This window comes from Daldinia childiae, assembly GCF_008694065.1.
Source record: "Daldinia childiae strain JS-1345 chromosome Unknown Scaffold3, whole genome shotgun sequence".
In the NCBI taxonomy this organism is placed as follows: Eukaryota; Fungi; Ascomycota; class Sordariomycetes; order Xylariales; family Hypoxylaceae; genus Daldinia; species Daldinia childiae.
This window is the reverse complement of record NW_022984644.1, coordinates 2,858,877-2,886,764: the sequence shown is the minus strand read 5'-3', so window position 1 is coordinate 2,886,764 and position 27,888 is coordinate 2,858,877. Positions and strand designations below refer to the sequence as shown.

The window sequence follows — 27,888 nt, the reverse complement described above, 5'->3', positions numbered from 1 at the left end:
GATGTGACTAGGTACCTAACGCTTATGTGAGATAGGGGTATCTATTTTAATTTAAATTTTGACTATACATTAAGTACCTGCGTTCTACCGTTAGTTAGCCCAGTCGAATCCACGTGCGTGGAATCGTTTTCTTCAACTTTTAGTAGGTGCTGTCGGTTTCCTTTGAGCGCATGTATGAATCCGTTTTGGGTTTGTGGGGGCATATCTTAACTTAAGGTTTCACCCGTTGTCATTGGCCGTTGGAAACATCCTAGCATCAATTAAAGTAGCACTGCTAGATTCAAAGTACACCTAGGCATCTGGGTAAGCCTGGCAAGTTGGTGGTACTTACCGTTGACTGGAGTTTATCATCAGAAGACAGGTACTACTAGCATGTTGTTGACATCCTAGACTTATTACTTCGTACACTACTTTGTTGCGAACAAGGCTCTTCTAAACAATGTAACCATTTTTTCTTAACTGGACTTTGGGCTAGCCCCTTATTGAATCTTGCATTCTCTCTTCTTGTAATTCGGGATTTCTTATTTTTATTTTATTTTTTCTATTTTTTTTCTCCTTCTTCGTCATCGATTTTGGGTTATTAAACCTTTGTCATTCGTGCAGGCTGGACTGCAGATACAATCTATTTCTCACACGAGACACTGCGTTTTCCAAAGAGCTGATAAAAAACCCTTGTAACAACCAACAGCTTACAGATTATCTGCACGCGCTTAGCTGTCTCAATCCCTTCGCCCCCTCAACCCTGTCATATTATATGCGGCGTCAATCAGGGTCGTCCAGGCGTCTCGAACAAGAAGGTCCGACCTCGACAGGAGTTCGTGACGCCGATTGGCTTTCGGTAGCCCCTTGAACAACGACATACAGTTGGGTCCCTCTTTAGACTATGTCGCATCTATCGCTTCAGTGTAGCGAAAACCCACTAGATTATCATCTTTTGGAGGACAGTCCAACAATTGGTAGGGCCGTTGTGAATTATCCCTCGGTTGACCCCGATCCGCCGCCGTCGCTGTCAATATCGTCTCCCAGCGCAAAGTTAGTGAAATTGTAATTTTCTTTTACCCTTTCATTTATTTACACACTGACCACCACTGTCCATCTTTACTTGTGGCTAGCTGTTGCGTGGAGATGTATGTATACTATTATGGAATGCTAGGTGGAGAGCAGCCTTTTTTCTTTTTTTAATCTATTTATCTCTCTTAGAGATTCTCTCTTACCGGTTTTTATCGCAAAACTTCCCAATTTGGACCCCAACTTTTGAATAATTGCCCTATGATCTGTCGTGCATGACACTGGTGCTGACTTAAATCCCCACTTGTTACCAGACAGCGGAAAACTCCAGCTCCTAGCCCTCTGCAAACAAGTACGGCAGTGTCTCCGCCCTCAAGCGCAAGCCCATCTCGATCAAAATTCCCCGAACCTATCCACGAGTTGTTCCCAGGTGTTTCGGTTGCCCAGATCCTGTCTCGAGAATCACCACAGTATCATCTTCCAACACGCATCGAACGTTCGAGTGATAATTCTCCAGTCTCACCATTTTCTCCCAACCACGGGTTCGTATAGATCTTCCTCAGTTCACCACTACTTCGATACCATTCGCCTTGTTGACGAATATAATTTTAAATGAATCTAACACAGCATACGTGTGCTTTAGGGCGACACTTTCTTCCTACCCTTCGAATGATATTCCAGGTGTTTCCGACGTAGCCGCATCCACAAAGCCGTCTGTAGGCTCTACTAGTACGAGTCTGTCCAAGATGGCTGGCGGTTCCTCATCCATACCTGATGCATCAGGTGCTCCTAGGACGTCGTCTATAGATTCTGCTATATCCGCAATTTCTTCGAAACCCCACTCCCATCAAGGTTCTCAGGATGCTCAGTCTGGAACTGCAGATATATCTAATTTGGTTCGGGCAGCAGGCAGTCCCGAGGCCGTCATACAGTATTTATTGAAGGAGAAGCAGTCACAATCGCAACAGAATGCACAGTTATGGAGGCTTGTGGATAAACAGAGAGCTATGATCTTGGGCCTTAACAAAGATCTCGAGCGTGCTTTGAAAGATAAGGAGAAATACAGAAAGAAGCTAAAGGATGTAATGGCTGTCCATGATGAGCGTTTGAAGCCTGATCTTGTACAGCCAAGAGTACCTAACATCCCTCAGCTTAACGTCAACGTACCCAGGGAACAGGAACCTGACATGCCAGGGTCGCCGTCAAACCTCGATTCCGATAGCGTCAAACATTCGCCTATCGATGTATCTCTGGCACCCTATCCGATTACACCTCCAGCTGATCAACTTTCCAATGGGCTACCATCAGCAGTCGGAGAACTCTTAGACCCATCGCATGCAATGCCAAAGGCCTCTGAGCATGCGCTAGACCATTTCGATCTTGAAGAGGAAGATCGTGCTGCCGAAGAAGCTAAGAAATCGTCAGAAGCAGTTAAAGAAATTCCGATTAACCTCTCAATCCCCCCATCCCGAAGCCTTCCAAGCGTTCCGCCTCGAGTACCGCCTCCCAAACGTCCAACAACAGACACTCCTGCGGTTTCGATTATTGAGGCGACACCGCTTGTTGACCAGGGCATCTCTCAATTTCCGCCTCCGTCTGCCCCTCCACCACGGAAACCTCCGCCTGCTCCGTTACAATTGAAGAAAGAGTCAAAAGTGCCTGCCTCGATCTCTCCAGAGGACAATTTTGATTCCGATTCCGACTACGATTCATTGTTGGAAGTAGATGAGCTCCCGATCATCGAGAAACGTGGCCGGAGAAAGACTAGAGAGGAAGATGATAGAGAAAGAGAAATCCTCGCACAGAAAGAGGCTGAAGTTCGGAGTCTGTCTAAGAAGAGCAAAAACGGTAGTCAGAATGGCCTGCCTCTTGCCAAGGATACGGAGTCTTCTCAATATAGCGTTCCCGCAAACCCCCGGGCAGTTAGCGCTCAAGACTCGCTATCCCCCGATAATGGTCCTGTATCGCTCGCTGGTCTCCTAAACGATACCGATATCCGAGAGACTATAGTTCCTGCTTTCTTGAAAAGCCCAGGGCTTCCTGCAAGTCCAAGGCCAATGATGCACTCGACTCCATCGTCTCCCCGCGGCATAGGAATAGCAATGGCAATACCCCTTTCACCACGAGCTCCCAGACAACCGATTCCGCTCCCGCCTAATGCGCAGCAGATATCCAGTCCCTTGAGCCAAGCCTCTATAAAACAACCTGGCAGCACTAAGCAGATAAGCGAAGGCTCACAGCCAAGCCCCCATACAAATCGTGAAAGCCCTGTCGAAAGATCGAAGATCTATAGAGGATTCGCCACGGAGGAATATCCCGACTTGTTGCTGCCGCCAAATGCTCTCCCGTCTATCGATGTCAGGGTTGCGTCGTCTCGCATGAAGCCATCCAGGGCTAGCCTCCTGTCGCTAACACAATTGGAGGAGGACCCCGTTTTCACGTTAGCTATTCGTTTGCGGTCTGAAAGTACCGAATTATGGAGGGTAGAAAAGGACACCGCATCTCTTGTCAAGCTTGACCAAAAAATGAAGCAATGCGCATCTTTTACGGCTAAGACACCAGATAGGTCTCTGTTTAGTGGTCACTCACCCGCCAAGCTCGATGCTCGCCGTACCGTTCTAGATCATTATCTTGATGAGCTCCTGAACACTCCTCTCGATACACCTACTGCCCTAGAACTTTGTAAATACTTGTCAACCAACACTGTTCGGCCTAATGCAGACGAGCCTTCCCCCACTAATGAGCCCAGCAGTGAAGGAATTCCCCAGAAGACAGGTCCTGGAGGTAGGCCCTTTAAGAACGGCTACTTAACAAAGAGAGGCAAGAACTTCGGCGGGTGGAAAGCACGATTCTTCGTCCTGGATGGACCTCACCTAAGATACTACGAGACACCCGGTGGTGCGCATTTAGGGACTATCAAGCTTCAGAATGCGCAAATCGGGAAGCAATCTCAGCATACTAATGATGGGTCTCCAGCAAGTGGTCCGAACGGCGAAGAGTTAGATAACCAATACCGCCATGCGTTCTTAGTTCTCGAACCAAAAAAGAAGGATTCTAGTAGTCATGTGAAGCACGTTTTATGTGCTGAAAGTGACATCGAGCGTGATCAGTGGGTAGAGGCTCTGCTCCGCTGGATCGACTATCGGGATGACAACGATGAAGAGGCACATTTAGCTGCTGGCCAAGGCCGGAATCAAGCCGCGAGCAACAATTCTCACACCAGCAATGCGAATATGAATGCGAAGAAGAAGGGTCATGGGAAACATCCAGGGCAACATAGTGGTAACCAAGAAGGATTGATCGGGATGAGCTACGACACAGCTAGGCAAGGTAATATTCCGGATGGTGCTCCCTCTAGAAACCAAAAGACTGGCACACCAGAATCACAAGATAGAGTAAACGGTTCAGCTTACACCATTTCAGCCCCGAAAGATCCGCAGCTAATCCCGGATGGAGCCTCATGGGGCGGCAAGATGGGTTTAGCCCCGCCTGGTCCTACGATCGAGGAAAAGAAGCAGAGAAAGCGTAGTTTCTTCGGATTTGGCCCTAAAACTCGGTCATCAGTGGATGACCAAGACGCGTCTTATAGTTCCAATGCCGGCAATGTCCCTCAAAATCAAGTCGAACAACGAGGACCGATACGACAAGCCTTTGGTGCGCCTCTCGCCGAAGCGGTGAGATTCAGTGGCCCCTTTGATGCCAACGTCCCTCTTCCAGCAGTAGTATATCGGTGCATCCAGTATCTCGATGCGAAGAGCGCAATTCGAGAAGAGGGTATATTCCGACTAAGCGGTTCTAACGTAGTAATCAAACAACTACGCGAGCGTTTCAATACCGAAGGCGACGTCAACCTCCTCACTGATGATACATATTACGACATTCATGCTGTGGCTTCCCTGCTGAAGCTTTACCTTCGTGAATTACCTACGACCATTCTCACTAGGGATCTCCATATGAAATTTGTCGAGGTAACCGAGATGTCTAACCAGCGAGAAAAGATTGCGTCATTGGCAGAGCTCGTACAGCAACTTCCATTGGCGAACGAAACACTATTGAAATACCTCATTGCTTTCCTAATTAAGATCATCAATCATTCAGATACGAACAAGATGACTGTACGTAACGTTGGTATCGTTTTCTCTCCGACGTTAAATATCCCAGCTCCGGTATTTGCGCTACTCCTACAGAACTACGAGGGTATATTTGGTATAGACCCAGAGGAGTACGAACTCCCGTCTCCTGTTGATACGGACTCGGGCACAATAGAGACACAGCCGCCTCGGCCGCTCACAGCGACGGATTCACCTCAAAGGCGGCTAATCGAGCAGACACAGCAGCGATCAACACCTACTCCGCCGCCCGGTGTATTCGGTGGAGGGCTTCGTCCAACTGCGACACCTCCACCTCGCCAGACCTCCTCATATGAGCCACATTACTTAGCTCAACCGGGATCACAACCCTCACTTCGCCCAGCTTACGAAAACAGCTTTGTTGTGCCGCCAGGTTATGACCCAAACTCGAGGCAGCCCAGTTATGACCGCCCACATTATCCATCCTCTTACGAACAGAACCACAGCGACAATTCGTTATCGGCATACGATCAATCTTACAATAAGAGCAAAAGGAGAGAGAGCACTATGTTTATGGGGAACATGATGCTTAATCAGCAAGGCCTTAATCAACAAGGTTCCAAGAGTCATCTGAGGGAGGAAACCAGGATGTAATCACATCTAGCAAATCTAGCACATCTAGCGTCGGGACCCGCCGCCGTTTTTATGGCATAGCAATTTTTGATGATTCCACATATATAAGTCACGATTTATTACTGTTTTATATGGCTAGCGCCGATATTAGCGTCTCGTTCAAAATTCTTATTCGATCCCCTCGCCTTAAGACGATTTTGATATTTTCCGCATGCTCCAGCACGTGGCAGAGGACCACAATCTACTCTGTAACCTCATCGCACTTCAACTTCTTGAACCAAGCATTGTTCCATTGGTACAATAGCTACGGACTGGAGCCCTAGCAAACATAATACTCTAATGATACTATTTCGGATAGTCTCAAGATACGAGGCTAGAGCAGAAGAAGGGTTTAAAACGCGAAGGAGGTTGCCATTTGGTTACCCCAAATCTTAGAGCCGGGTTTAACAAAATCATACAATCAAGCTGCAGCTGCGGGAGGCAGTTCTTCTTATTAGCTTCTACAGGTGGAATATCTTGGATGACGGAATGGGGAAGAGATATCGTGGCGTTGATGGCTCTCGTAAGGGTATAATCCCCAAACATAGCATTTAGCGAATGAAGCACAAAAATTCGATTTTGTTAGAAGCTGCCTTTAACACTTTCGAGTTGAACTCCATCTGCGGTTAGAAATTTCTGACCGAAGTCTTGCATAAAATAGTCATGTGAACCGACTCTGCAGCAGCCCAGTGCGACAAAAATCTTGCATGCGCACATAAGGACTTACCATTGGCCCGGGGCGTTTTCCTGTGTTCCATCCATGTACATTCGTGAGATGGTGATACTAAACTGTGCCACGATTAACCTACCATTAGAATGTTGGCCTACTTAGAGCCTCATCTCATTTCGTAGTAAAACACAACTGAGTAGACGTTTCGGCGTTTTCAGCAAGCAAAATTCGAGGAGCACATATTGTTATTACCCAGCCTTCATTCTCGACATGTTCCGCTATTTTATATGCCTATTAAATAGTTATTTGACACCATCGTGACCTTTTTCTTTTTTTTTCTTACTCTTCTAGGTTTTTAGGGGGCTTTTTTTTTCTCGTTTCGACGAAATTGTAACTTTCTCTCCACCACCATAGACTTAACAACCCATAGGACGCCAACCGCGCTTATGTAGACCCTTGGAAGTGACTTCAAATCCGAATGGTTCAAGAATGAAATAAACCTCGTATTAGCTGCTGCCCCTTTATTTAGTCATGCCATCATAGGGTGATATCTCACCAACAGGCATTTTTACATTAATAACCCACCATCTGGCTCTTCTCTTGTTTGTAGTATACTCAGTCCGATCGATCGGCTACCGATGCAAGCAAGCACCGGCAGATCCGCCCATGGTAGTTGGCTCTTTTACATTTGTAAGGTATCTAGTATATTTAGCAACCCAAGGTCACTGTATGGGGTTTAAGTGTTGCCCCGGGCCGCATGTGATTACCGGTTCGCAACCGTGTCAACGCCGGTTGTTTGGTCGAGTTTCTGCTTTGAGAAGGATGCATCCTAGTGTGCGCCTTAGGTCAGGTCTAGACTCTATTGTAGAACCCCCCGCGGATTCCTGCTTTTCGATCCGATATATGATATTACCACCCTAAGCTGCAGCAAGGGACGTTCGGATCCGATGCTCGGTATCCTGGAACACATCTCCTGGGGGTAAGGGCCTACCTTCGTCTCCGTTGCCATGGACATATCAATCGTCGTGAATAAGCAGGGCTAAAGCAATGAAACAACGGCATACGCCACGACCCAAGGAAAGCTAGCACACCTACCAATAACACCCGTAGAAAAGACACGATACTATGTGTTGTGCTGTGCTGACAGCAAGCCACCATATCTACTCCTATTCCATCTTAGGCATTAACAAGACTATATTCTCGCACGGTATCAATATGACCTTTACGCCATCCTCGGCTGAGCGTGATAGCACAAGAGTACGATCAGGATCGCGCTACACGAGTATACATCTACCGAGAATTGACTTCGACGGATGGTCATAGATCTTCGATCCCCGCGATGCATGTTGCGACTAAACCGTTTCAGTGCGACATAAAATATGGTAAGAGTCATTCGAAAAGCTTCATATGTTCTGGTCGAGTAATATAAACTGACCGTAGCTCTAGATGGTCGAATTATCGGTGATCAATTATGCCTGTCAGTCGTGATTTGCCTATTCGTTTTGGCGCGGCCCATATCCACGAATTAAGTTGCCAAGTCACAAGGCAGGGTAATAATAGGTAGGGGTAGGAAAAGACGTCTTGTGCGTATTCCTTCTAGGTAATATCGCAATTTAGCCCCGTACGTTAGATTGAAAGCTAGAATTCAAAACCCCAGACCCTGAACCCTGAGATCTGGATCTCATACATCCCTAGTGTCTATGTCGAGGAGGGAGTCGAATTAACTAGCAAACGCGAGGCACGATTCATGATATTCAATAGGAGATTTTGGATCAAAGACCTCCTTAAGCCGGGCCGAGAGAAATGAGACCTGTCTTTTTTGTTGGGATGTTTTCTGTCGTATTCTTCATCAGCTGGGCAATGTATTAATGTCTACGGGACGATTTATAATGAATGATCGACCGCGGCTGCAGATAGAATACTTCCAAGAGGCATTCGATCGTCAAGGAGCGTCGGAGTTTGTCAGTATTGTGCCTATTATCTGGACCGGAGGCTCTCCGTGACTTAGCGCCCTTCCTCCAGAATGCTTTCTTTTTTTTCTTCTCTCTACATACGTAGGTATCTTGCCCTGCACGGTGCACGGGGTAAGAGATGATTCCTCGGAGTGGGCGCCGAGCCAATCAAGAGGATGGGCTTTTATCGGAGGCGATAATTTCTAAGAGTACTTTTGAAGAGCGGATAGACCTGTCAAGTCTCATAAGACTCTAACTGAATTTGGGTCATTTAGATACCTAACATACCTAGGATGCTCTTGGGGATGCTCTTGGGGCTTATGTAGGTTAGCAAGGTATTGGTGATATACGCGAGCTCAACTACCTGGCTAGCTGCCGAGGACTTCTCGTTTATATGAACCTTAGAGTGGCGACTAAAATTTAGCTACTTGGAGAATGATAGCTGTCAATACGTTTCATTCGGAAGCTAAAATAAGAGAATATGTACAATTTGATGTAAGTTTGAGTCAGTTGAGTTGTGTTGGCAGTCGGTCCACGAATGTGGGGGTAATTCCCCTACGAGGTAGCTGAAGAGCACTGGGGGCGGCATCGTTTATTACATACTAGGTAGGTAGTTAGGTAGGCTTAGATTCCTTCTTATTCCGCTGTATTCTCGATATGTTAAAAGGATCTCTAGATGATCATTATATTGATTTAAATTTCTATAGGTCTATTCTTATACCGCGGATAAAAACAATATACTGGTAATATACTGGTCACTTTTCAAAAATTATAGCTAACCTAACCTATTTAACATTAATATAATGGTAATAAGTCTGTAAATATAACCCTTGCTCTTAAATATATTTTCTTTACTTTTCTCCCCCCACACTTCATTTGCCACATTGCCTCGTATGCCTCGTGTGCTTCCTGTTACTAATAAGTACAATGCGAAATCATAGGCTAGGTAGTCCTAGCAGCATTTGAGGTACTCATGCATCCAGCTCTTATTGCACAAGCCACCGTCCGCGGTGTAGGTATTACAAGCTCGCTTGATAACGGCCTCAAGGTGTACTGCTGCATATAAAACTGACCACTCACGACTCGCGGAATGCAGTCCGAAAGTAACGTGCATATAAAACTACAAGCGATATAGAACTGCATTCTAATAACATATCCCTTGACAAGTACTGTACACAGGCCCTAGACAGCCCAGAACCCAGAACCCAGAGCCCAGAGCCCAGAGCATCTGAACGTGATAGCTTAATCCAAACTCTCGTCTCTTGTAGTAGACCGGTCCTTCAAAGTAACCCCAAACCTTATCACGATCATGTATAACAGGTCTGTATGGTCTGTATGTCTAGTGCAAACACACTTAATACCGAGCAAATCCCATCCCATCTAAGCGTCTTCTTCCGCCAAAATCAGTAGCCCATTGTTATGACGTCCTATGATCCCAGCATTCAGGGACCAGACCCAGTCTAATACAATTGCTCCGTCGAAGTTTACCAGCACGACCGTCGAAGTTTGCCTCAATAAGAAGACAAAAAGAATCTAGATAGTTTGCGCGACCTTTCACACACACACACACATACACACATACACATACGCTTCCTCTCTATCTCTCCCTCTTCCTCTCTCTCTCTCTCTCTCCCAGAAATCGTCCCACATCATAATTTACTACTTCATCGATATTCCATGATCAATTTCGAAAATCGTAGAAAATATCCACAACTTAACATTGCCATATTTGTACGCCAACATAACAAATCAACCCGAAGAGGCTCTATACTCGGTGAAACTAAGGAGCCATCATCATAAAAACTATCAGAATCTACAAAAGCTCGCTGCAAGCATGAATGCAGCCGTGGATACTGCGCGGAAATTTGACAATTGGTCAGAGGAGATTCCAACTTCATGGACTCCGACAATGTTCACATCACCTTTCGGTGAGAGCATCACAGCTCACGATTCTCAACTTTGGCCCAGTCCGGGTAACAATCTAGACGACTATTATAGGCCAAGTCGCCAATCCGCGCGGGAGGAATTAGTACATGATATAGATACAAGCGACAACGTAAGCAGTTATTTATTTTCTTCAAGTATCGTATTCATACCTTGCATAGTTTCCCATTTCGTATTGGGCTGTTACTTTTTCTCCTCTTCTATATGTCACCAAGTTACTAACTGGCGATTCAGTTTGATGCTGGTTATACAATTGACAACGCCGCCGTGGCAGCAGGCACGTTTGTTTACGACCAATTTACAGGCACAAATGTATCTGGACATTCTACTCACCATAATTTAGATGACCCTTTTGCTGAGCACACAAGACGATCGGAAAATGTCCAACCAAATGCCGGTGATGGAACAATATTTGACGATAGCACCATACCGGCAACTATAATATCACCAACAACAAACCGCAATCGATTTTCTTCGAATAGTTCCGAGACGAATAAGCTTTCGCCTCAATCAGTGTTAGGAATATCCCCGGCTTCTCCATCTTCAATGAACTGGATGGCGGACGGAGACGACCAACCCTCCCCTCCGTCCCCAGCATGTAGCGTCAACGCTGGTATCGACCATATGCCCCCAGTCAAGAATAGACGCAACCGTGAACGGAATCGCGTGGCGGCACACAAGTGTCGGCAGAAGGCGAAGCAGAGCATGTCGGAACTGCAGATACGGGAACGGGAGTTAAGCCAGCAAAATCGGATACTTCTAGAGCACGCCGGTAGCTTAAGGGACGAGATTCTAGATCTCAAGAATGAGATCCTCAAGCACAGTAATTGCGATAGCGATATTATCCAGAATTACATCTCGCGAGCGGCTCGCGACGTACACTGATGCGTATTGAAACTCGGTATCAGGGCGGCTAACGATTGGGGCGATAAGAGAAGTCCTCGTCGTCTTAACTTTTTCAAGTTTTGCTTTGGAGCGAGGATATCAACGAGTTTACTAAAAGAACGGAAGTAACGGGAATATTACAACCAAGGGCCCTTTTGTTTCAATAGGAAATTTCCAAGGATCTCACCTAGACCATTGGGTCTAATAATGACGACAGTTTCGTCTTAAGGCGTCAGTTGGGCTCACTAGACCTTAATTCGCCAAATACTTTCAAGCGGCACTTGAAACCTGGCATGGTATAGGGTTTATCTGGCGTTTCGTCTTTCTTTTCTCGTATGGGGCCCTAGAGGAAGTTTCGTCTTTATAGGACGTTCGGAGCCATCTCATAGTAATTGACTGCGATGAGGCACTGAATAGGTGGATGGCGACACGTTTGCTCAACTCAAAACAATAAGGACATAGGCCATAATCAATACGTTGAATTTTCAAAGCTCTGGGAATTACAAATATAGTACTAAGACGGCTTAATAAAACTTGATGAGGAGTCGTGGGTCGATATGTTTAGACTCGCGTCGTAGGAATAAGAGGTAGATAGTCTAGTTGATATGGAAATACCAGCAAAGATGCAGAAAAATAAGAATACATTGCCAACGAGGTTGAGGGATTCTTTGAGGGGATAAGAATATTATATATGCGAACGCTGCTAGGAGGTGATCATGTACCTAATGTATAATAAATTGAAAACGTGCATAATATATAGAGATCTCACCTGTCAACATATCGTCAGGGTACCCACCCGGCCCCAATTCCCAGCAGGGGATGTAAGTATCAGACGTATAGGAGAGCTTCGCGAAAAACAACCTCTCCCAAATATTCAGCTCCCATGGAATCGCAACTAAGCAGCCGGGGGAGCTAGCGAACACGACCTCGCATCTTACTATGCGTCTCTTCGTTCCATTGCGCCGTCAGCTGTACATTCGCCCCCGGTTACTTGCCGATTACTTCCCTTTTCTTCCAACAATCCACAGAAACGGTTGGCAGGGTACACAATGAGGTAATTTAAAGGGGGCAGACTAAAGACTCTAGATTGATCCCCCTACTTTTGACTAGTCAGAATAACGCTATATAAAAAAGTGCCCTTTTTAATTTGTTAATAGGTGACACTATATGTTGAAAAATATATAATTTCACAGTTTTTCAACAAAAGTTGCTTAATATATTTGATAATTAATTCTAATATCGTTTCTATAATAATGTATACTCTTTTTTTTTTAACAGTTAGAATACCAAAAGAAATAATTTAACTTATAAAAATACTTAAATCAGACCTAACTTAGAACAGGTACTTATTTTGACGCTATTCTGGTAGTGTCCGTCTCTTACATGAAGCCTATTGAGAAATACCAAAGATTTTTACACTGGTTAACCTCTTCCGCCTCTTACGGTACCGCTATTTATAGGTAGAGTGAGTACTATATACGTCACAATTGCCGCTTCTGGAACCGTGTTAAACACCCACAAGTCCTTCAGTTCATGAAATTTAACCTCAATTCTTTATTATCACGAAATAGTTCCAAGGGATCCTATGTGGCTACTTGACAATGACTCTTATCATACTTAACCATCAATGTAATATCGATTTGTACAGAGTATATGACAGGTGTTTTGTAAGTAATTCCCGTCTAATATATATCGTTACACCCCATTCCTCATGAACGCATCCGGTCTCTTAACTTAGCAAGCTTACACCCGGGTCAACGAGCCCATGCATCGTGAAGTATTATTGTAATCGCTGCGACAGACAGCTTCCAAGGTCTAGACCGATATGCTAGCATGTTCGCGAGGGTAAGTTATCTATATGTATGAGAGCTACTAGCCGGTCGAGATGTTTTATTTGACAATGATTGGCTCTGTACACTATATATAGACAAGAATCAGTTTATAGTGTGGATCTAATAGCGCTTGAATATATTAGCTGAGTATCAGAATATGTCATCACGACGCGGAGGCGACACCCATGACATTTTTAAAGGCAAACCCCACGACAGGCCAAAATTACACGGGATTGTCTCATACATCCGTATCGCTAATGTAAGAGAGTAACATTTCGAGAAAAACAGGAATAACAGCAGCCATTTCAATTATGCTCGTGCTGTTTTTTCCCCAGCGCTCTCAACCTCTCCCCCCAAACCCACAAAAGTAACGGCACGGGGAGACCTAGAACAACGAAAATGAATGCTAAGAGGCTGTTTCCCCAGCCGTAACCTAAGCTATCATACAGTTGAGGAGCAAATATTGGAAAGACGAATCCTAGTATGTTAGATAGAAATTTCGTGGCGGCATTCGCCGAGGCACCCTGCTCGCCAAACATATCAAGAGTATATGCCAGCAGAGCTTGAGCTAGAATTGAGCTCCCACATGTGAATATGATAGCGCCAATGTCAACCATGACCCAAGAAATACGGTATTCTGCTGACCAACCGTACCAAAAGAGCCCTATGGGAATAAAGAGGACTCCGGGAATCATATACGGAACGCGAAACTCCGGCCGATCCTTACCCTTATTCTTCGGTCGATCTCGTAACCGCCTATATATAATGTCCACTGTAATAACCAAAGTCAGAAATTGCCCCTAATAGAAAGCTCTCGAGGAATAACCCAACGTACTAATTCTTGCCCCTATCTGCGCCGTCATACAAAAGCCAATCGAGAAAGATAGGTAGTGTAAACTGCTAATGAGGGCGGACTGTCCGTACCAATCGATCCAGAGCGTTGCAAAAGTTGAGAGCATTAATGTATAGATACCAAAGTTCAAAGCAAGGACGAGAGATATGACTTGAATGATTGGTCGCCGGATAAGGAGCCGAAGCGGTCGTCGAAGATAGATCGCTAGCCGGGAGAAAAAATCTTTCCAGAATGCCCATTGCTGTGGAGATAAAGCTGGCACGGCCGACTCGGATCTTGCGACCGCCTTTCGACGTAGCAGAACCGGGGTGTAGGACTCTTTGATGATAAATGCCCCCAATAAGACTATGACTGCGTCGAAGATGCTTACGATCCAGAAGAGCCACGGCCAGTAGACAAGCTGTACAACGACCCCGCCGACGATAGGACCTAGAGCCGGACCCAAATACGGAAGAAAAGAGGCTATGGCAAGTGACTTACCACGATCTTTTGCGTGGTACATATCCGCCATAACAGGACCCGTAAGCTAATAGAACAAGAGAATAAGACTTCAACGTATTTTCCAAGTAAATGGGCAATAATTATACGTACTATAATACCGGCTCCCGCGCCCGTCGCAGCGAGAAACCTACCGGTAATCATCAGGCCTGTAGATTTTCCCACGGGGCAAAGCGCATTCCATAGGATATACCAAGCGTTGCTGATGATCCAGATGTTCTTCCGACCATTCATCTCTGCAAGAGCAGCTATAAAGAATGGGCCAATCCCCAACCCGAGGAAGTATATGGAGAGAGTGATCTGTGAAGTCGACGCGTCGATGTTTAGATCGCGAGATATGCTACTAAGGGCCGCTGCCATTATGCTGGCTGACATTAAAGTCACGAGCTGGCCGACAGAGAAGATAACACCGATTGAGACCTTCCGCCACTCGGGCCAGTTGTATGGATCGTTAGGGTCATCGGGCCCGTCCCACGTTGCTCCGTATAGTTCGTGTAACCGCGCGAGACGCTTCTCGGCTTCGGCATCTTGGTTTACAACTTGCGCTTCTAGCTGCTCCGGCAAGCTCTCGGTTAGAGGCTCCGAGTTGGTCATCAGACCGCCTTCTTTCTTTTCGCCGGAGGACATTGTTGATTATAGTTATAGGTACATAAGGTCTAGCCAATAGGATAGGCAATATAGTTTAGGAGGCTGGACGACTCGATTCTTGTGTCCGTGAGTTATTATATACTCATAAATATCTACGTACGTTGATATTATAATCACACCATTATCCAGAGAAAAATGCAATAACACCAACACCGTACCCTGCTTTCCGAGTGACTCTTACTCTTGACAAGGGCCTAGCTTGATAGCGTATGAAATATCCACAGATACAGCCGCTCCCAACGAATCGTACGGCATGTCATTTCACCTCCGTAGCCGGGTGTAGGTTCTATAGGGAAAATTATCAAGCCATCCTAGTATAAGCAACCTAACATATTATAACCATCTACAGTAGCTGCCTAAAATTGACGATAGTGTCCCGAGGTCGCTAGTTTTACCATACCTTGCTCGGTCCTATGGGGAAAATAAGGGGAAATCAAGAGACTCCGGAATTCCTTCCCGAAGGCTTAACGAGAGTACGCTAGACAGGGGTTGACCCCAAACCATCCAATAGACTTACATTAGGGGATCTGATAAAGTCCCTTGGCATTAGCCAGTAGCACCGGCGGTCTACTAGTGCCATCTGATAAGCTTTTTTTGACCGGGATTCATTGTGGGACTTTGGTCGGAAACTCCAGAGCTAATGCAAATGAGACCCGAAGAAGGCAGGTAGCGTGACTAGGTACGTAAAGACGATGGTAAAGACTGGCATATTAAAATAAAGGTAGGGCTCGGAACCCGCGGACTGCTCAGTGCTCATAGAGATTATCATTGAACTAGAAGGGCATAACATATAAGACTGGAGATAGCGAGACGGGTATAAGAAAGCTTGTTGGTCATAACAAGCTCGCATCTTTATACCAAATTAGTAGAAAAGAATAAAGTGGGCTAGTATAAAACCCATTAACTACATAAGATACCTAACCTATGTAGTTAATATATAATTAAATCTTTTAAAGTTACCACAGAAGCACCTGTTCACTACCTATGTGTTGGATACGTGAAATGAATGTCTAAAGCCTTTTTTTTTCTTTTCTTAAGTTGTCATCCAGCGTAAGAACGTAAGACTTCAATTTCAAAATTCTCCAATAAACAAAATAAGTAGTAACGAACGTCTTCACCGCAGAGCCAGCTCAAGTTGGTTGGTTGGTTAGTTAGTATATTTAACGCCGGGGCAAGGAGGAAGGACCGGCCCTCGCAGACCTCCCCAGGGTTATGCGGCGTGCAGACCTATCTAAAGGCTAATATATACTATATTAATTTCCCGATATCTTATAAATCTAACCTTAAAAGGCACACACACGATGATGTTCCAGCCGTTCCTATTGGCTCCTCTAGGTGAGCTCGTGGTTTGGTGCAATATTGATGTTCGGGGGTTGCCCTCTGAGGTACTGTTGGTTCACTCTCAGCCATTTTATATCACGCCTTCGTAGGTGTGAGGCCTGTCCTAGCCATGAACGCTATCCTATTGCGGTTCGGCTTAGAGCCAGCTCAAGTCATAACCTAAGTGGGGAGGCTTTAGAACACGGTAGAAAATATTAAATGAAAACCTTGAGAAAGAGATAAACCCCCAGTTAAACTCTTAGAGTATAGCGGGTACTCTACTTCTTGTCTCCGTATCCGAACAGCATCAGGGCTTTGACGTAAAACATAACTACCTAAGGTGTCTCCTATCCCACCTACCCTCCAACGTTATGTGAACGTACTATTTCTTAATGAACGGAGACGATGTCGATGATAAGTTGGCGGGCCTGGCCAATGGTTAATTCATTGATTTCGTTTTCAAGTTGAGATTCCACGACGTTCCATGTTTACTCGTTAAAACTGAAGCCAACTTCAATCTCATTATAATCACCTTTTTAAGAAACGACGTTGTACATTTTCTGTTCGATTTTATAGATTGTATAGACTGTGCAAGGCTATTAGCAATATTACATTGGCAATCATAGCTTGCTAGAGCGTATATAGATTTACATACCTATAAATTATCTATTCATCCGTCCCTCGGGAAAATTATGTCATCGCATATTTGCTTGCTTACCTTGGTTACTCAGAATTATATTCTGTCTTAATCACATATCTTGTGTTTAGTACAGAAGAGTCCAAGATCGGGGTATTTCTGGTGCTTAATTGACAAGCCGCTGACCACGATGTGGTACAGGGTCTAAGTTTTCGTGTCTCTATAGGAATAATTAACCGAAAATGTCTTACCAACTTAACATGTTTCGCTCCCGTCTTTCTCTCAAAACTTGTGTAATAAGTGGCTTCTTAAGTGGTCACTCTTGGCAGATCACATCGCATATGCAGAACTCCGTGTTCGTAGTACGCCACCAGTCTCATATATCCAACATTAGGGAGTCTTCTACCTGAATCAGATGAGACCCACTATAGAAATGCAATGCCTAGAAACCATCATTACCTAAGAGATCTTAAGTTTGACCGTTATGATTCTAGACGAAACATCTAGAACAAAGGATAACTTTAACATGTATAGCCACGAGCTCCCATAGCATGGTGTATAGTTCCCTATGAGGCAACGAACTTATCCTTGTATCTTCTAGTCACACCAACCTCTGATTCAAGCATTGAGACAGCCAGTATACAATCCCTTGAAGGATCAGATCATCCTATTCCACGCAGTCAAAATTTATTTGTGGCTTGATAATTTGATGCAGCTAAAATATTTTGTATTTAGGTTCTACCGCGTGATTTACTACTTTCTTCAGCCAATACTATGCCAGAATACGAAAGGGAGGCCGACGAGGCTTTGATGCTGATTATAGCTTGACCGCCACTGGCTTCACCGACTGACGTGACTTTACCTCCGTGACAGAGGCTGTTTATCACGTCAGTCTACGTTGATTCAGATGTTGATCAAAGAAGATGGTTATGTGCGACAAGATAGGTAATGCCGCCTATGTACTCAAGTCAAAGTAAACAGCCGTGTCCCAATTATAGGTAACTATAAGATTTAACTTCTCACGTATAGTTGATTTTTACCTTCCAGTCTGGGTATGACTGTCGACTTTAGTGAATAGATTAACTGACCCTACGTTTTCTTCGACCGCAAACTTACAGGGTATTTCCTTAGATGTTTTCAAAGGATAATAATCATACCGGGCCTCGCCGGCTTCATCGGGTATATCCAGTGCTTATTTAGTGGATCTCCGTCCCCAATGCTACCGAGAATCGACCGGCTTTTGGAAGTATGTGACTGGGTAAAACTTGGGCAGCTCAGCACAAAGTTCCATTCTACTCACAACCTCGCACAGGCTGCGATAAGCCGACAAGTTTGCGGCTCCGCGGAAAAAGAAGTGAGCGTGATTGTGACGGACCTGACGCTTGTCCAGAACGAATATAAATCTAGCAACTCGCGAGGTTTGTCCCGTTCGTCTGTCGGATCTAACCCTATTGGATATTAAAATTCCCGCTGCCCCTCTGTCTCTGTGTAATTTCAAGTCCAACAAGTATCAGAAACACAATGGGGATCATACCCATCCCATTCCATCTACTCGGAACACGAGCGGGAATCTTCCGGGGTGTGCTCTTGACAGCTACCGCGGCTACCGCGATATATCTATCAGCCGGACTCGTTCTACAGTCTAAAGGGGTCAAGAAACAGCCTATTACGCCATCTCCCCGGACAAGAACTCTCCCGACACTCTCAGAGGAGGATACTTTAACCCTCCCATATCCGCCCGACGCCCTTCCTGGAGGGAGAGATGTAGAGACTCCATACGGTTCAATACGGGTCTATGAGTGGGGTCCCGAAGATGGGGAAAAGGTCCTTCTTGTTCACGGCATTAGTACGCCCACAATATCGTTAGGAGATCTTGGGCATGAATTTGTTGGTAAAGGGTGCCGTGTTATGCTCTTCGGTAAGTTATAGCCTCTCTTTCTTCCTGACCGTTGTATTGTAGATATATTACCTAGAAGAGAACAGTCTTCTTACCATTTCCCTTGTTAGATCTCTTTGGTCGCGGATATTCGGACGCGCCTAGTGACCTCGCTTACGATGAGCGACTTTACGTGGCGCAGTTTCTATTGGTCCTAGCATCATCCAAGCTACCCTGGACAACGTTCAACCTTGTAGGATACTCTCTCGGTGGAGGCCTTTGTGTCTTATTCACAAGATATTTCCCGCATTTAATTAGCTCGCTCACATTGGTAGCCAGCTGTGGTCTGATTCGGCCATATCATGTTGGTTGGAAGAGCCGGTTGCTCTATAACTCAGGATTCCTCCCGGAGTTCCTAGTGAAAATACTAGTTCGAAGGAGGATACGGCCGAAGGCTGAGCAGCCGCCCGGTGCTATAGGTGGCGCCGATATCGCGTCTGCCGAAACTGAAAAGCACTTACCGAATGGAGATAGCGATGCTAATGGTGGCGCCGGATTTAACAGTACGTCCATCTCTAAATTTCGGCCGAAAGTCACTGTGTCATCGGTCGTGGGATGGCAGGTTGATCATCACGACGGGTTCGTTACCGCATTCCTCAGCACAATTCGGAACGCCCCTATTTATGCCCCCCAGCAAGACTGGGTGGCCTTACATAAGATTCTTAAGTCCAGGAGACGATCCGAGCATGACAAAGAAGCCGGCCCTGTTTCGGGACTCCGTGCCGGGAAAATTCTAATGATACTCGGGGAGGATGACCCTGTTGTCGTCAAGGACGAGACGATAGAAGATGCCCAAAATATGCTCGGATATGATGGAGTGGAAATTGCTGTTTTACCTGGAGGCCATGAGATACATATCTCGGCTAGTTCCCGTATTGCAACTACGGTAGAAGCCTTTTGGCGTAAACAGTTGGCTTGAGGAGGCTCTGTCGTTCGTAATGCATTGGATATTATTTAGGAGTAACCTTAAACAGACTATCTTTACTAGGACCTAGAATTAGTTAGCTATAGAAAATAAGTCCTTATTAGCTATTTAGCCCAGGTGATGCGTCATTTAACTCTGAGAAGAGTCCAGCAATGAGTTCCCTCAAATGACTGACAAAGGCACAAGAAGTTATTCGTTTGTAACCATCGATTCCTCCTCTTTAAAGAAGAAACCATAAAGGTAGATAGACGTGGAGGAATATGTCATACATATAATAGACATGGTCGCAGCATGACTAGCAAGTAAATAACCTAAGGGGGTTAGCTTTATAGTCACGCTTCGTTCATGATTTTCGAAGACTCCAGCCCTCCACATGTGTCCAATTATAGTCTTTCAGCTGTATCTATAGCAAAGCACTGTACTCCATACTTGACTATTGCATTATATGCAACTCCGATGGGCAAGTTGTTGCCATTACACAATAGCGTGCTAAGCGGTAGATATACTCTTCATGTAGTTAATTTTACATAACACTAGCCTCACTTGACCTAACAGCATGTCTGTATACTTCGAAGCTCATGTACGCTGACCGGTCTGTAAAACAGAACGCCATTTAGGAACAGGGCAATAACAACTGTCCTTACATACTGTATGTGCGTCGACCCACTCCTATAGGACCTTCAAGCGAGGTAAGACGCTCCCGGGAGACAATAGCTTTAACTCAGTCTTTGCTCACTATAGTACCTAGGTAGGTATGATATGCTGCATGGGTGATTCGCTAGCCGTTTCTTGGGCCGCACGCCAAGTTTATTGGCGTCGGCTTTGAAGGGTAATTACCAATCGTATCAAACCCCAGATAGTTGGTGGTGTGGACATGGTAGCATGTCAACATGCATGTTACCACGTAGTAGTGCGTATCCGTCCTGTCCGAAAACAATCTGGGGATTGCTTACTGATTGCTTGCTGCCCATATGGCCTATTATATGTGTTGTTAACTATCAACCCCAAGGGGACGCTGGCTTGGCGCCGGCATGACCACGACTGGTTGCTTCAACGGGCTATAGTGTGTAAAGATTATGTTAGATCAACGTCTAATATCCCGAGTTGTTCAGAGACGCGTAGACCAAGAGCGGAAGGAGTAAATAGAACCTTCTAATATCCACAGAGGATATGCATGACACGTTGCTATGTCCACCTCCTGTCCATCTTTGACGTATATGGTTTGGAACGCTGGGGTCGAGCTACATAGGAGGGCGCTGGATACATTAGGGGGGTACTTAGCCATTTAGATAAATCGAACGTTTGTAGATCGGACGATAAATGTAAGTCGAATATAAAATATAGTATCTTCAAATGTGATAGGTAGATTACTAGGGACTTCAATGAAACGCGGTAGCACGACCGGACTATAAACACCATTTATCGTGCGTAAGTCTAAAGAGAGAACATGATGATCCTAACCTATACAAGTCAACGATTTACCTCTCAGGGATCAAGTCACCGGGAACCTTTAGAGTTCATCCCGACAGAGGTGCGATGCAGTTGGAAAGTATAAGTAGGTACCTCTTAAAGTTCAGGGATCTTATGATGTAAGTTAGTCCTTTAGTATAAGGAAATTACATCAAAGATGTATGTCAGATATTGTCAGATAGTTATAGCGAGTTTAATACATAGGTACATGGTAGGTACATGTACATGTAGGGATGCCCCTTTACCCCGCAATTCCTTTTTAAGTTCTGGATTGCAGGTGACGTAAGTGAACAAATCAGAGGTAAATCAAAAGTAGAACATATCTATGAATCTGTTAGCGTTATCAGTCGTTTCATACCTGCTGCTCCCGCGAAACTCTAATCTCGCCTTAGCAGCTATCCTTTTCTGCATTTGTAGGTACCTAGGTACCTAAGTAACTTAAAATGTTCTCTGGTGGGGCAAACTAGCACATACGCCAGTCTTTTTAAGTGCGCTAGCGTAGAGCTGTTTTAACTAGCCAGCCAGTAGGTTCCCCCCCCCTCAAGCTAGTGTTGTCGATCTTTAGGTTCTATTCGTAGCAGGTTCCAAGAATCTGTATTAACTGAGTAACCCCATGCTTACAATTGCTGCAATCGTTTACAATTATCTGCAATGTCCATCCATCGCGACTGTCTAGCTCCATATCGATCCTACCATATCTAAGATTCTAACAAACGGTACCTTTCATTTAATTCGCCTTCTTCACACCTCTTTATATTTCCATACCTACTTCGCCAAATCACCTTTTTGCCCAACTTCAAAATCCTGTCCAAGCTGGTTCCCTATCCGGCGTTGCATTTCCGTTATCCTACTTTCGGTAATAATAACAACTGTTGAAATCGACGCCATCTAGAAGCCTGGGAAGCTTGGATTACCCCGCTTAGTTAGAGCATCTTCAAAGAGGATCGAGTCAGTCGATGCTACACGGGTGAGCATCGTCGCTTCAATCAGCAAGACACTTTCTTTGATAGTCTGTGCATTGGCGTCCTATTGCTTCAAAGAGGAAAAGAAACGGCTGATCGTATTGTCATCGCCACACCTATCAACCTAACTACCTCTACCGTACTATACTTCCTTGTCTTCTAACCATCCATATCATTCGTGATATTGCCTACCACAAAGGAATATATCACTATCACATCTTGTTTCATTTCTTTGACTATTCTGCTGTCTTCCGTCTCTTTCCCACCTCGATTCTGTGTTCCAATCGCCAAGTCGATCATCCCACACAGCAAACCTCAAGGTTTCACTTCTGCTGCTTCTATAACGCCACATCATACCACCGTTCCAGTTGAAACACGCATCGTCCATACATCGTGCGACTAAACCAATTACTAGTCAACTACATAAACCCGAAAATTTTCAACGCTCTTCAGCTAGCCATCCTCCCCATCCTAATTTAAACAACCACAACCAGATCATTTACAAATATCAACATGTCGAACGATAACACTAGTGGCCCTTCTAACGACCGCCGCGGCTCTGTTACTTCTGCTGCATTTTCTAGTCTCTTCCAACGAAGCAATTCGACCTCCACTGGAACTGGTAATGGCCGCGAATCGGTCACATCGGCGGCGGCTAGAGACCAACGTCGACGGCTATCCGTCACTACGGTAGGGCTGTCTGGGACGTCACCCAACTCTGGAAATGCTACGTTCGGAATGCGTAGAGGCAGTATTTCCACCAACAACTCAGATTCAATTGATGAGAGCGCCATTGATGACGAGGAATCCGCCAAGACAGGAGCTACTTCTCCTTTCGCTCGTCGTATTAGCTTCGGCGCCCAGGCTATGCGTAATCTGCGTACTGGACCTGGAAGCCCTGGATCAACTGGTAGGACTCCCCAGCAGTCGAGACGTATTTCTAATGCAAATACACGTGCTGCACCCTCCAGTGCCTCGTCCGCCTCAGTTGCGGCGAGACGAGCAAGCACCCCTCAGGCAAGCAATGCATTACCTTACAGAGCCCCTTCTGACATGTTTTCTGCTCGGGCAGATAATGGATACAACTGGCCCGAGCAGCTTAGATCACGTGCCGAAAGCACTGTACAAGGTCACCGACCGAGTTTTGGACCTCATAGATACGGTTCGCCACCTCACGGGAGCGGTCAACATGATCGCTCCAAATCTATTTCCGAAATGCCAGCTCCTCCTCAACAAGCTGCCGCTGTAAAGCCGAAGCAGCCAGAAAGACCTAAGCCAGACCATATGCAAGAGCGCATTCTCAAGGGCGACTTCTATATGGATTGATTATGATTGGTCTTGTATAGGGGAGTTTCCTACATTGATTTATTTGATGTGTTTTGGGAACCAATCCTCTCAAGCTAATCTTTACAGGTTCGTGGTCACTCATAGGACCACGGGCCATGCGCTCTATCTGCTGTATTTCCTTTGCACGCCGTCTCTTCAACCTACGTCATTCGTTTCGACGATTTGTTTCTACGGCGTTGAGATGGGGAAATGCGGGGGGTAACCGGATAAATTGTCTTCTCAACGCATACCTAAGCGCAGCCAAAGAAAGGCAGTATCGCTTGTGGGGATGACGTGACATTGAGAGAATCCAGGGCGTTTTCCCAGATGATTTGTTTGCCCTTTGCGGCCTAAGATCAGCATTATAAAGACTTCAAAGCTCTTGTGCGAACAGTTACCAGAGCTCTACGACCTAATTGCACTTTTATGATATTGCGATTCCAAGTTATGTCATTGTAGGCATTGGAGAGAGTTAGGCATACCTTAGGTATGTACGCGGATATTGACAATGGTATCATTTGACGAGGAGATTTTTGGAAGCTGGTTCCTACACATTGTCTCTGCGTGGGTTTTACAAAGCTAGCTAAGTTGCATTATTCAGACTGAAAATAATTTAAACAAATTCAAATTGGAGCTGGTTTGGCAATGACTGCTTGATAAATTAATAATAATAGCAATTCGATTTTCTATTGATAAGTGAGTCTTTTACGCTACCTCTTAAAACATACCAGAAGAACGCGCAATCATTTGGACTTGGTTCAAACGTCGCCCATACGCCCGACCCAAACACCTCCTGTCCGCGACCTGACAGAACCTAAGCTGATAGAAAAGAGAAAAGCATTACGCCAGTTCACCATAAGTAATCCCGTCACGCGAGTATATATCCGACTCCCGAAAGAAAATCCTAGCTCCGACGCCTTAGTAAGCAAGCTGTGTGTCCGTCTGTGTATGTAGCGTGTAGATATGTAGGCACATGCGTGCAGTACTGCAGTAACGATCGGTGAAATAACCCATAAGAGGCGGAGTAGCGACAGTGAAGTGGAGAGTCGCCAAAACGTCCATTTTCCCCTTTTCGTTCTTTTTTTAACGTATCTTTCACCCCGTCTTTCTCTTATATTCTTCTTCGTCTCTTCTCAACGTAGATTTAGAGAGCGGGTAGGTATAATATCGTAGTAGTAGTACAAGTGATTCGGTTCCTATCAAGATGGTTTTAGAACTGGAAGAAATTCCCATTAGGACCGTTTTGGGGTGGGGGGGCTGTGGCAAAGCCCTCGGATACTGGAAGGGGCCCGAGCATGTCGTTCTGCATCATGTAGCGCATAGTGTCCTCGTACGAGACCGGGTCGCCGGGGCTGCCACCGCCAAATCCCGTTAGGGTGAGCCCGAGAGCCTGCTCAAACCCGTCTCCGAGACTACCGTAGTCAAAATCATTAAGTCCGAATGGCGAGGCCATCCACGGCATTAACGATTGCTCAGGTCCCGGTCCCATTTGTAAATTCCCCCTTGGTGTCGGACCACCCGTCGGGTCATACATAAAGGGCTGGTGGGGCTGCGGTGTCGCGCGCAGCCACGCTTGAAACGCCTGTGTGTTGTTACTATCCACACCGGGCGGAGGCGGATTTGAGCCGCTGTTACGTGGTGGGCCGTTCCCGGTTGCTATTTCTGAAAGTAGTTGGAGTGGGGTGTTCGTTGGTTCGGGATTTGACTGAGGTTGATGTTGTTGCTGTTGTTGTTGCTGATGTAAATGTGTGCCTACGTCGTCACTATTATCGTCCCTTGGAGATACCGACCTCTTAGCGTGATGAGCCGCCACAAGCTCAGACTCTTCATCGCTTTGGCCTGGCTTGCCTTGGGCCTGGCCTTGCCTATAAAACCAATTACGCAACATGGCCAAAACAAGTAGGAATTTGCTAGCAGGCCGCGACTTATCCGATGCGGCAACCTCTCGAAATTTCTCCAGCAGTTTCTCGAGATACTCAGCAACCTTCATATTGTCCTTGTTAATGACTTTGCCTAATTCGGAATCCGAGTTGCTAGCGCTGAAATACATTTTTATCAACACGACCACGGCATAAGCAACCCGAACGAAACTAAAGATCGGGATACAACGGATACTATGGACGTCCATAGACAGGAAGGTCTCGAAGATGCCATCAATGGCGGTAAGACATGACGATAGAGCGCTGATATGCGACGGGGTTAGAGAGTCGTCTAAACCTGGAATTGGTTCCCGAAGAGAGTCAGCATTACACGGAGGTCGATATTCCTCTACACTCTTATCAACGTGCAATGCGATTTCGTGCATGTACAAATTCAGTACATGGAAGCCAAGTACAAGGGATGCTGCTGAAGGTTAGCTAACACGACAACCCAGTTGGAACTGATACCGACGTACGTCTCTTTTCTGATTTGGGGATAGATTCGCTATACTTGGAGAGGTCACGTTCAAATCCGCGAAGAGCATACTGTACTTTTTGCTCTGAGACATTAACGAAAACACTGGGATCGTCCATTGAGAACTGGATCCCTACGTCCTCGGCGAGTCGGTGCGTCCAGACAAGATGGCAGAGGTACCTATCCGTGGGTGCCGCATCTGGAGAAGATTCTAGGATATCCATACATTCGGTCATAAATGACTGCCATCTAATCAGGTTCGGACGGTGCAAAGCCATGGATACGTTCGAAGAAAGGAAGTAAACTGCAAGCCACGTCCGTCGTGCTTCGATCGAGGTAGGGTCCGGAAGGGGTTGTTTCCTGAAAGGATGGTCACGCCAGGTATACGGTACGAGTCGCGACTTTGGATTATACTTCCTCCGACCCAAGCCAATATCGATTGACATGACAGCCGCCAAATGTACAAACTGATAGAACTTCAACTCTTCGAAATGCTCAGGTGGATAATACCAGATGACGCTGACGAGGATCGACTGAACCAATTCTAAGGATTTTTTGCCTGTGATAATGATATGATCGGCGAATATCTGCATGATCTCCTTAACTAGCTGACGTTGAAGCTTCGGCGTTTCGGATGAGGCAGCCGCGATAATAGCGAGAAATAGGATCGGCTTCGTCTTACGAATTTCGGTAGCAGTCGTGCCTTCGGGAAATACGACTGCCGGTAGATGAGGTACCATATCTTCCATATATCGGGTGAAAAGGGCGGTAGCTTCGCTCATAGTTATTAACCCACGATCGATTATATCTGGCGGCTGCTGCTCTGACCCAACGCCAGACTTAGGTGCTGCTGGCGAAGCGCTGGCCACACCAGGGGAACCGGATATCGAGTCGGTGAACTTTCGTTTCTGACCTGCCATAGTTGTCGGTGGTGCTAATGGACGCTTCTCGGGCGAGGCAACAGGATGAGATTGTGATTGAGGTTGGTGTTGGTGTTGGTGTTGATGTTGATGTTGATGTTGATGTTGATGTTGAGTTTGAGTATCTCGAGGCGGAGCACCCCAATCTCTTGCGGGTGCGGTATGATTGTATCCGAAGGTATGGTCCTCCGATGGGGGCGGGTGAACGGCATTGTTAGGTGCTCCTCTACTCGCCTGGAGGCTTGCAGTCAAAGCATCTATTTTCTTCTCCAGTTCTGCAACACGACTATCCGTCTTTTTCTGCCTCTTACGTGTAGGCTGCGTCACGATGCAGTTCCTCCCTGCCTTTGCGCATCGCTTGCATGGTCCGTCCGGGTTTGCGGGATCGGGTTCACATTTCACTTTTAACCCACGACAAGCTTCACAGGCTCGCGGCCGCTTAGGATCGTTCGGATCATGCGCCGCATTAGGGGTATCACTATTGGCCGAATGCGAATGGCCGTTCGGGGTTTGAGGGGTGAAGCCGGTCGTAGAACCTGGCGGCGATGGACCAGCTGTCTGAGCTTGAAGCTGCTGTTGAAGTGGTGAATCGGGAAGTTCTGGTTGTGTTGATACTTGAACTGGTGCAGGTCCTGATGATAATGACGATGATGTCGATGTTGATGTTGAAGCGGGGATTCCTGCGACGGCGATTTGAGATGATAGCGTATTCGTTGGACCGTTGACGACAATTGAGTCCTCACCAGCATCACGAAGACGTGGGTCAAGTGAAGCTGGATCCATCTCGAACTTTTTTCTTTTTCTCCGCCCCCCGAAAAAAAAGGTCGAGATGCCCGCTTACCGGCTTAGTGCTAGAGGCTCACACGTACAATTGCGTACAATGTCGCAATAGTAGATGACCGACTCGGCGGTTGTAACGGTCAACATAACACCCGGCGGCCGACGGTATGAGATGTACATGGGAGG

At 45.9% G+C, this 27,888-nt stretch overlaps 6 protein-coding genes across 6 annotated transcripts; 4 read left to right on the top strand and 2 right to left on the bottom strand.

Annotated features, from left to right (window-relative positions):
- Positions 1–1,754: 1,754 nt before the first annotated feature.
- Positions 1,755–5,732, top strand: GL218_03499 (putative Rho-type GTPase-activating protein 2; the record flags this gene model as incomplete). The annotated part of the gene is made up of 1 exon (XM_033580062.1): positions 1,755–5,732. The coding sequence occupies one exon, from the start codon at positions 1,755–1,757 to the stop codon at positions 5,730–5,732; it is 3,978 nt and encodes a 1,325-aa protein (XP_033437417.1).
- A 5,130-nt stretch (positions 5,733–10,862) lies between these two features.
- Positions 10,863–11,201, top strand: GL218_03498 (putative bzip transcription factor protein; the record flags this gene model as incomplete). The annotated part of the gene is made up of 1 exon (XM_033580061.1): positions 10,863–11,201. One exon carries the CDS (start codon positions 10,863–10,865, stop codon positions 11,199–11,201), a length of 339 nt encoding a protein of 112 aa, XP_033437416.1.
- A 2,632-nt stretch (positions 11,202–13,833) lies between these two features.
- On the bottom strand, positions 13,834–15,011 carry GL218_03497 (uncharacterized protein; the record flags this gene model as incomplete). The annotated part of the gene is made up of 2 exons (XM_033580060.1): positions 13,834–14,412; positions 14,478–15,011. 2 exons carry the CDS (start codon positions 15,009–15,011, stop codon positions 13,834–13,836), a joined length of 1,113 nt encoding a protein of 370 aa, XP_033437423.1.
- A 3,499-nt stretch (positions 15,012–18,510) lies between these two features.
- On the top strand, positions 18,511–19,844 carry GL218_03496 (uncharacterized protein; the record flags this gene model as incomplete). Its single annotated transcript, XM_033580059.1, has 2 exons — positions 18,511–18,907; positions 18,997–19,844. The coding sequence occupies 2 exons, from the start codon at positions 18,511–18,513 to the stop codon at positions 19,842–19,844; spliced, it is 1,245 nt and encodes a 414-aa protein (XP_033437422.1).
- A 2,951-nt stretch (positions 19,845–22,795) lies between these two features.
- Positions 22,796–23,608, top strand: GL218_03495 (uncharacterized protein; the record flags this gene model as incomplete). Its single annotated transcript, XM_033580058.1, has 1 exon — positions 22,796–23,608. The coding sequence occupies one exon, from the start codon at positions 22,796–22,798 to the stop codon at positions 23,606–23,608; it is 813 nt and encodes a 270-aa protein (XP_033437425.1).
- A 1,210-nt stretch (positions 23,609–24,818) lies between these two features.
- GL218_03494 (Transcriptional regulator WAR1) lies at positions 24,819–27,705 on the bottom strand (the record flags this gene model as incomplete). Its single annotated transcript, XM_033580057.1, has 3 exons — positions 24,819–25,313; positions 25,365–25,951; positions 26,004–27,705. The coding sequence occupies 3 exons, from the start codon at positions 27,703–27,705 to the stop codon at positions 24,819–24,821; spliced, it is 2,784 nt and encodes a 927-aa protein (XP_033437424.1).
- Positions 27,706–27,888: the final 183 nt, after the last annotated feature.